The sequence below is a fragment of the Branchiostoma belcheri genome, unplaced genomic scaffold (genome assembly GCF_001625305.1).
Source record: "Branchiostoma belcheri isolate BF01 breed outbred unplaced genomic scaffold, Haploidv18h27 scaffold12, whole genome shotgun sequence".
In the NCBI taxonomy this organism is placed as follows: Eukaryota; Metazoa; Chordata; class Leptocardii; order Amphioxiformes; family Branchiostomatidae; genus Branchiostoma; species Branchiostoma belcheri.
In genome coordinates, this window is record NW_017802602.1 from 3,510,669 (window position 1) to 3,521,048 (window position 10,380).

The following is a 10,380-nucleotide window of genomic DNA, read 5'->3' on the forward strand; positions in this document are numbered from 1 at the left end:
CAAAATTAGAAATTATTTTTAATATATTGCATTTTTGTGACAGGCACATTATATTCTATCGCAGGACAACCTCTACGTTCTAACCGTATCACTGCCAAAACTAGATTGTAAACATCCGAAAAAATGAGACCGCTATCGTTTGTTCAGGTAATTCTTTATTCAAAAACACGTTTTGTCTTCGAATCTGCTTGTTTGATACGAACAAGTCTATCAGCTGTAATTGGAACAGATATCTATCAAAATTGATGTTATTTCTCGTTTCAATTTTCTCCTACCCTCGGAATGATACCGATGTGTGGCCTCATCACCGTGGGTTCAGCCAATCAAAATGAAGAAGACATTCCCGTCAATCCATTTCCCGCCATTTTGAAGTTCGAGAGTGATACCGCACTGTGGTAGAAAATAACTTGGGTTAGTTCATCTATTTACTTGTTTTACGTGTATTTAGATATATTCTGCTTTGGAAACTTGTGTTGTAAGCACAGATAAGACAGATGACTTAATTCAGGGAAGTGCCTGTATGTAACCGTTGTATGTGAGGGAGACTGTGCCAGTGTGTCCATGTGTCATTTTGTGCATGTGTGCTGTTTGTATGTATGTGTGTGTGTGTGACAGTATGTGTGTGTGGCAGTGTGTGTGTGTGTGTGTGTATGTGCATGTGTGCTGTGTGTGTGTGACACTGTATGTGTGTGACAATGTGTGTGTGTGTGACAGTGAGTGTGTGCTGTGTATGTGTGTGACAGCATGTGTGTGTGTGTGTGTGACAGTAGGTGTGTGTGACTGTGTGTGTGTGTGTGTGTGTGTGTACGTGTGTGTGTGTGTGTATGTGTGTGTGTGTGTGTACTACGTGTGTGTGTGTGACAGTGTGTGTGTGTGTGTGTGTGTGTGTGTGAGACAGTGTGCTTGTACGTGTGTGACAGTGTGCGTTGATATAAATTGAATGATCATTTGTCTAACTTGTTACATGTAATTACAGATTATTGATGGAGAAGTAGAACAATTTGACTCCAGCCAGGCCAAACGGGAATTGAGCAATCATGAGTAAAAGACAAGGTGAGACTCTTACTTTGAGTATAATTATAAGAAAAAATTATTTATTATAAGTCCTTTCAATGTGTATTCAAGCCACATTGACCTGATGATATGCATGAGAGAGCAGCATGACATTCATTTCCAAAACAAACAAAGTTTGCAACCATGCTGTTTCTGTAGCCTAAAGAATCTCGAACTGAACTGCAGGCGACGCACTGTACTAGGTTGTAACAAGGTCCAGGTGCCAATCGACTCGGAATTCAAAATACATGTATATGGTATAAAACCTCTACAATTCAGCACAGTGTTCACCTTTCTGCTTTGCACGGAAGAATCTGTTCAGCTTTTTCAAGTACTATGTCGCAATACTTTATGCCCGAACTTAACTTTTAACTACAGTCTTCACCCATCAATACAACTGTTGTTGTTACATCAATACAGTTGTTGTTATGTGGCCTTATCATCACCCCTTCCCCCCAGCTCCAGACAGTGACCAGCATGGGCGAAACGGTAAACTGAGGAAGAGGGGACAGAATCTTCCCTCAGCAGATGAAAACGTAGAAATCATTGATGTCGAAGATGGAGAAGAAGAAGAAGACTGGTTTAACATGACGGTAAGAAGAACGTCCACAGAACACACTCAGGGTTCTCACCAGGATTTTTCAAAGCATAGGGGTCAGGTACAGAAGAGCAACTTTCGCGGCGCAAGTCGTGCATTGAGTCCCCAAAACATGACCACAATAGGGGTCTACTATTCTTCCCAAAAGGATGCATTGTTGTAAGATTGGGATCATTGTTTTGAGATTGCAAATTTGTTGCAATGTAGTACATAACAGCACTAGTCAATGAAATAGGTGATGACAAAGCATTGCATTGAAACATTGCTGTTTTCTGAAGGCAAGGTGCTTTAAGTGCTTTATTTCCTCCATTAGCAAACATACAAGTACAAACAGACAGGTACATGTAGCTTGTCTTCCTGGAGTTAGACATACACAATACAAACTACATCAAAATTGAAACTTTTAAAACTACATGTACCTACATATATGCCATATCAACATTGCTGTTTGTACCCCATATGGCAATCTATTCCATACTGCTAAGGACCTGTAATGTAATTCATCATAAATTGCAAGGAATGAAAATTATCTTAATTTTGACAGATGTCCAAACATACCCATACATGGCAAGATGACAGCCAGTCCAGTAGACTCAGGACCTACAGTGCTCGAAGTGCCCGCGCTGAGCGCAGGAAAAACATACAGGATCAGCAGAATGGTGAGTTTGCAAATACTGCAGGGACTCTGTTAGTTGTTCCACTACTTCTGGATAAGGAAGTATTGTTTTGGGTGGCTAAGAACCGAATGGTCTCGGGTTTGATTCCTGCCATGTCACTGATCTTGTGCTCTGGGGAAAGGCACTTTAAACGACTTCCCTCACTTTACTCAGGTGGAAATGTATACCTAGCTTTGGCAAGGGACATCCTCTCAGATAGGACATAAAACCGGAGGTCCCGTGTTCGAGAGAGCCACACCTTGAGCACCACACTTGTCGAAAAGATAATTTTCCTAATTTCCAAGTGCTAAACTGTCAAAATGTTCTCATTTTGATGGAATTTATGCATAGAACAAACAAGAGGTAAAAAGCAGTGTTAAATTTGAGAACATTATCTCATTAATTCAATAGTCTAAAAGGTTGTACTTACATCTTTTAACACCATTCTCTTCAATTCCCAGAACTGATCGGTGATGAAGAACTGTTTGATACCCAGCTTCAGGTAAGACTGTGGTTTGTTATTGTAAAGGGTTGCTTAAGCCTTAGCAATGTAATTTGTTTGTATTGTGTCCTACCAGATTCACATTTTCCTGTATGAGAAATTTACCAAAAGGTCAGAACGTTTCAACTTTGATTCATGTCACTATAGATCAATGGATTGACTTGAAATTTAGGATTTGTAAATGGGAAATTACCACATCAACAGCATCTCGTTCAGAGTCTCTGTCAACGAAGACTTAGATCTGAGTCTCTATAAGTTATGTCTCAAGATCATATTTTCTTAGATTCTTCTTCGTTTTGCACACAGAAAGCCTTGGCCCTGAGTAAGCAGGAGGCTGAGAAGAGCACCTTCCAACAACAGGCGGAGGAGGAGGAACTTCAGAAAATACTGGAGCGGTCCAGAGTGGAGATAGGTACACCTGTCAGAGCTGCGCAGGTGGAGACAGCTGAAGATGTATTTCTCAGCCCAGGTGCATCTCTCAGCCCAGGTACACCTTTCAGCCCAGGTACACCTCTCAGCCCAGGCCAGATGAAAGCAGGTACATCTGTTAAACCAGCACAGGTGAAGACAGGTGCACCCGTCAAAGGTCCACCTGTGAAACTATCCCAGTTAGAGACAGCTGCAGGTGCAACTGTGAGAGCAACCAATGTAAAGACAGTTGCACCTGCAAAACCAGCCCAGGTGAAGACAGTTGCACCTGTGCAACTAGCCCAGGTGGAGACAGCTTCAAATGCACCTGCCAGAGTAACCCAGGTGGAGACAGGTTCACCTGTGAGAGGAACCCAGGTGGAAGAAACAGATGCACCTGTGAAACAAACCAAGCCGAAGACAAACGGACCAGCGTGTAAGAAAAAAGCCACTGTGGAGACAGCGGAAAGTGCACCTGTCAGACGTGAGAAAAAAGTGGACACAGGTGCAGCTGTCAGACGAGCAGAGCTGGAGAATGGTGCACCTGCCAAGCCATCCCAACCGTCGAAGGCAGGCGCAGGCTTAAGCCCCAGGTGCAACTCTCACGGACACGTGGAGGCACACAGGACAACTAAACAACTGCAGGGAAAAGCAGAGGAGGTAAAAATCAGTGTTAAAGATGAGAACATTAACCTTCAGCCTGCTAAGGTAGCTGTTTTGCCTCATATACAATGTAGGTTACCCGGTTATAGGCAGCAGGGAGAAGGTTACTTTTTCTTTTGTCACTTGTGATACTGTTTAGATGTAATTTCATTTTTTAGCTCTAGTTGGCACTAGATCTGGTGCACATCCAAGTGGGTAGAGCATTTGCCTTGCATTCTGTACTACAGTAGGTCATGAGTTCGATCCTCGGGCGACACATACCAAGGAGTTTAAAATGGTACATACTAGTACTGCTTTCTCTGCTTAGCACTCAGCATCTGGGAAAGAGTATGAGAGTTAAACACTCCATTACCAGTGGACTAGCCCCCTGCTGTAGTGATTGCACAACTGTGTGGCACAAGGGCTACAGAAATGGAGATGGGTACAGCCTTATGCACCATTAGTGTGGAAAAGGAACTTTAACAAAATGTATGCTCTAGGTCAATACTAATTACTAATCCATGCATGTTTCTTTCATATGCTGTCAGGAAAAAGTGAAGAAACATCAAACCAAGGTGAAAAGAAGAAGACAAATTTCTCTGGATTATATGGAAAGTGGCACTGGGGAAAGGTGAGGCAACTTTAGTTTGAAATTAGATTGATTTTAAAATTAGAATGTTTACTTTTACCATGTGAACAAAAAAAGATGAATTTTTCCTTTCTAGTTATTATTATCGTCATCATTTTTACAGGTGGATAAAGAAGAGACGGGTTGTTTATCACCATGGTAATTTTGTGAGAAGACCAGGAGTTGACACAGCCAAACAGACGAAGTACATCATCAAGTGCCTGGAGAACTACAGACTGAGACTGTACCAGGCGCAGAGACAGCAGCTCTCCAAACTGGACTGGGGAAAACCTTTGGAAGCTGAGGGTATGTGTGATCCTTGTATTGAACTGTACAGCACTAAAGTTGGGATGAGGATTCATTTTCCAATAGTCAATAATTTTAGAATGTAGAAAATGCACACTCATTTACAGTATGCAAGGCCCAAAATACTTTTTCTTCTGCATAAAGAATTCGCAGAGTAAAAATAAAGAATTGAAGCATTGGATATAACCTGCACTTCAACAAATTTTACCTGCATCGCTTTGCTTCAAAATATTTGATAAAATTTCTGTGGAAACTGCAAAGAGTCTAAAAAAACAAACATTTGAAGTCTTCATTTAGCCATGATAACAACTCAGGTCATCAGCAAACAAAAATCTACAAGCAATTACAATTTACATAGTCCAGTGCAGGTTAGGTGCAGGGAGACATCAGAAATACACATGTACATGCACAGGCCCACTAATAATAATTATAATAATCCTCAGGTTGGGATTTCTAGCCCTGCTTAATTTGTTAATGGCTTTTTTTTTTTTAATATTGTCACAGATGACACAAAACCAAGAAGCAGGAGAAGGAAGGGAACTTGGACTGCAGTTTCTCAAGAAGACGATGCCGACAATTCCCAGCCTGCTGACCAAGACACACAAAATGGAGCTCTGGCCACACTTGACAAAGACAACAAAGATGGAACTATAGATCTTGACACCTTTGAGTTTGATAATGACACCCAAAATGGAACTGGTAAGTTGCTTTATGGACACATGATATACTGGTATGTTTAATTTGTTTATTTTCATAAGGTCTTATAAGTTTGCAATAGGAGGTAAAAGTTTTTGCAGTGTTCTGTGTCTCAACAATTCTGTAGTATAGTAAAATAGTACAGTAGAGTCAAATTAATATGGGAGATAGTTTGTATACAGGATTATGAGAGTTTATATTTGCAATGGGCTTTTGAACAGATTTTAGTATGATGCATATTTTCTAAAAGTGTGAGTGGTGCAGGTAAAATTAACCTGCACTTTGGTTACCTGCACCAGTGCAGGTATGCAAGAAAAAGTATTTCAAGCCCTGAACATTTCAGTGAACTTTCACTGTTGATTCAGCATTAAGAAAGTCTTTTACTGTAAATTACTGTATAATCTTGTCTTCAGTGTCTTCTGCAGTTGAGTCACAAGGACAAACATGTGACAACGTCATAGAACCTGCAGAGAATGCTGCTAACACTGAGAAGATGGAGAAACTTGAAATGCCAGATTCAACCTCATTCGACATCGACATACTAGACTTACCAAGTCCTGAACACAAGGTTAGTTGTTTACTGATTTTCTTTAACCTAGCTTGAAGAGAAAAGGAGGACAAACCATTGTTGTTCAACATAGTATACAATTTAATTATCCTCCTATACAGTAAAACAGTACAACATAAAATGTGTAAACTACAATACAGAATATACAACTACATGTATTATCAAATATAAATGATGTTCAAATGACTTTTCCTTTTTGAAGCCTGGCCTATATGCAGGCTATATCGCCTATTATCGGATTCGAACCTAGATCTTTAGTTTTCAATTCAACATTACCCTAACTACAAGTCTACCTTGCCACCTCCAAAGCAATCTAAGCTATTTTTGTTTTCCAGCCTCTGACAAGATCTCAGAGCAGAGAAACCAGCAGCCCTGTGGTGATGGACACACCAGACCAGGCTGAAAGGTCTGTGCATTTATTTTAACCAAAAGTTATAGCTACTTTCCAGTTTAATGACAGTGTTTGTTTTCTGCGCATGTGAGCAATATTTTGTTCTTGTACAATGTTTGTGTTGGGTAAATGCATACAAGACATAAATCTTACTTGTAGTATCAGCAAGAAAATCCACAAGTATGGTAAATAGAACTACATGTATAACAAATTCATAACAATTCCGTCTGAAATCTTTGATTTGTGGTTGTTTACAGTTTGGAGACAGAAGAAGCAACCCAAGTCAGTAGTCTCCCAGACAAGACAGAAGAGGAGAAGGCAGGTCCATCAGAACATGAGCAGGAGGATATCACCATACCAGAGTCACAGGAACATACAATACAAGGTATGGAAAATGTTTAAGCTACATATGCGTGGGCACCATGTACTGAATAATGAGAACACAACAATTTGATTTAATCAATTTAATCAATCTATTAGGTAGATTTTGTTTTAGGAAATGATGCATAACTGGAACACTGAGGCTGCAAGGCAAGTCTGTGTACAGGGAGGGTATATAGTAAAATTTAAGGTTTCTTTACTGACATCGCGTGGCATAATAGACCTTTCAACTCGGAATCAAGAGGTCTCGGGTTCGATCCCAGTGACATGCCTGATGTTGTGCCCTAGCTTGGGAAAGGCACTTCGCTCCCTGTACGGTGGAGTGATACCCAACACTCACCAGGCCTTCGGCTGATTGTTGATACACTGTACTTATACCTCTATAGATCATGATGAACATTCTACAAGGAGGACACTGCGACCACGGTCTACCAAACAGCTGAAGATAACAGACGTGGTTTTGACTGACGAGTCAGAAAAGTCTGACAACGACGTCGAAGATGGTGACTTTCTACAAAGAATTCAGAGGTCTGTTATAGAAAGTTTTTGTCTTTTCCATCTTCAATTCTACTTGTACTAACCTGCATGTTATGAATGTGTATGTGTAGTGTGAATCTTAATCATGTTCACAGAGTTACACTACTTTTGTTTCAGATAATAAGAAATGCTGTATTCTATTGGTGTCATACTACGAATCAGACTCTTAGTACTAAATTAAGACGTGCAAAGATATAGTGTCTTCCCGCTTTGGCGATTAAATCTTAATTTTTTTTTTCAGGAGACTAAATCTGAAAAGGAAGCCACTGCATAGGCAAGGCAGGAGCACTGCACCAGTACTTAAACAGGGGAGGATTGGTATGTTGGGAACTAACTTGTTTTACTGTCTGGTTTCTGTTTTCTGCACAATTCAGGCAACATTAATAACATATGCACAGTAGCACGCAGGATTAATTTTTTTGTGTAATTCCAGACCATGCAGTAAGAAACGGTACTGAAGCAGGATCCACTTCAAATAGCAGAACAGAACCCAGCAGGAATGAGCGAGTGATGCAGTCTTGTTTCATCTGTGGCAAGGAGGTACCTGAAGATGAACTCCAAGAACACATCAACAATGAACTTGACAACAGCTCATGAGGACAGCGTCAAGAATCAAAACTTACCAAAACTGCTGCCTGTATACCTGAAGCAAATATATCCTTGCCAAACAGCCAGAAGTATTTGTTCTTCTGGCCTCATTGTTTTAATTACTAGTAGGTAAACAGCCAATCACGTAGCCTCATGAGGGTAATCTGCAATCTGATTGGTTGGTGACTGTATTAGCCTCCTTCGCAGTCTTGTTGGGCGTGGGCGTAATTTTTTCTGTGAGCGACGCGAGTAATATGCCGCCGCGAGGGACGATTTGCTGCCGAGGGACTTTTGCCACGGAGAGAAGGTTTCCGCGCTCCAACAAGACTGCTTCCAATCGGCGACTAGAAAGGGCTATCAAAAAACACTTAGGAGCGATTGGCATGGATGTGTGAACTTCCCGCAATAAACGCCACCAGTGCAGGGAGGTGTTCACGCCCCATTCCTCGACGAGCCGAAACTTGCAACTTTCTAGCGGTCGCCGATCAACCCGTTGGTAGAACGCCAACCATTCCCGAAAACCGAGCCCTATCCACTCAACAAAATCCCGTAGTCATTGCTGCTACGAAAAACAACTTTAAACAGATCACTACCACAGGAACCCGCAAGCTAAGCGATATTGCTGGGGGACGTGGACAGATAAAAAAAGTGCCGCCATGTTGTTTGGTGGCGGGTTGATCTCACTGGTCATAGGAGGGTAACGCACCGCTCCGCAGCAAGTTGTGTAATAAAAAGAATGGCACATTTCACCAGCAAAAATAGTACTGCAAAGTTTGTCTTGGTTTGTTTGCATGGGATGCTTAAAAACTGCACAGCAATGCCTTTGTTGTAACATTACCAATGTTCAACCTTTCTCTGTTGGAACCTTCCACTATAACGCAAGCTAATAGAACCAACCGTTGACAAAAGGCGAGCGCTCCATGCGTATCTGTGAATTACCCTTGCGCGAACATGTGAATTGGACCTGCGCGAACATGTGAATTGGACCTGCACGAACATGTTAATAGCCTCTATGAAAGGCTGGCTTAATCCGAGGTCCTTTCTAGTCGCCGATTGGAAGCAGTCTTGTTGGAGCGCGGAAACCTTCTCTCCGTGGCAAAAGTCCCTCGGCAGCAAATCGTCCCTCGCGGCGGCATATTACTCGCGTCGCTCACAGAAAAAATTACGCCCACGCCCAACAAGACTGCGAAGGAGGCTAGACTGTATGATGTTAAAAATAAAAATGTAGCAGTGTCCCAGCGTAGCAGATTCAATTCAGTTTTATATTTTGTTAAACTGTATCACTTTGGCCAAAATCTAAAATAAAAACAAAAACAAAGACAATCCCTACTCACACAACTTGTTTCAAAGAACCTAACTTTAATTTTTGTAGACCTTATGCTTTACTGTGTATCTAACAATAGTCTAATTTCATGTTTGGTGTACTATGACAGGCATGTTTTGTGCTTGTTTACATAACATTATGATGTTACAAAGTTTAACGTAAAACTTCTATGTGAGATCCTAAGAGCATCAGATCATATTTAGATGTGTAGTATGTGTACTGCTAATGGCTGGTATATTCATCATTAAAATATATGATGAACTAGAAAGGCCAATATTTGCTTTGGAGCAAATATAGCGATGGGTTCACCACATTTTACGACATGGCAGGGAAAGAATGAGAAACACTAGAAAGGCCAACATTTGCTTCGGAGCAAATGTAGGAATTTCACTCCATACCCTTCCCCAAACAAAAATGAGAGATTCTAAATAAATCATACTGCAATTATACAAGGACAAGCTGTTTGAATCTCGACAGGTATTTACAAAACTGGCACTTGGCAATTATCTCCCTTTTTTTTTACAAAGATACAACGACACGCACTTTAAATCTCGACAGCTTTACTTTACACTTTTGACGAGATTGTAACTACTACTAACGGAAGCAAAATTTTCACGGCCTGAGAAAAATGGACATGTTCACGGAAGTATATATTCACGGTGGTGACAGTTGCAGGAAAAAGAAAGTCCGGGAATTATTTCCTAACTGTAATGATAAGTTCACAATACAGAGGTGACAGTGAAAACCGTGAACATTGACCCCCCGCTTGCGTTGCGGTACAGTGAAAAAAAATCGGGAATTACAGCAATCAATTTACTGAGTATGTTTGCTTAGTTTCCAGATGTTTTGTACTTGTAGTTTTTAAATGAACGAAAACCGATGCGCGCACAGATGTTACTTTTGTGACAACATCAAAGTGATTTTGGTTTGTATGTTGAAAAAATACAAAAGACTAACATTCGAAGTTATTGAAATTCTTGAGTAAGAACAATCAGTTTTGGAATGTTAAAAGCAAAGCAATGGATATTAAAACGAAAATGTTAAAATTAAATGTTGAAATTGTTAAAATGTAAAATGGTTAAAATGGTTAAAATTGTTGAAA

The 10,380-nt window shown here is 40.6% G+C and overlaps 1 protein-coding gene across 1 annotated transcript; it reads left to right on the forward strand.

Moving 5' to 3' along the window:
- Positions 1-298: 298 nt before the first annotated feature.
- On the forward strand, positions 299-8,139 carry LOC109462686. The gene is made up of 10 exons (XM_019759247.1): positions 299-411; positions 977-1,053; positions 1,513-1,646; positions 2,196-2,310; positions 2,769-2,809; positions 3,116-3,877; positions 4,408-4,490; positions 4,612-4,793; positions 5,298-5,492; positions 7,800-8,139. Exons 2-10 carry the CDS (start codon positions 1,038-1,040, stop codon positions 7,961-7,963), a joined length of 1,692 nt encoding a protein of 563 aa, XP_019614806.1. The 5' UTR covers positions 299-411; positions 977-1,037; the 3' UTR covers positions 7,964-8,139.
- The last annotated feature ends 2,241 nt before the right edge of the window (positions 8,140-10,380 follow it).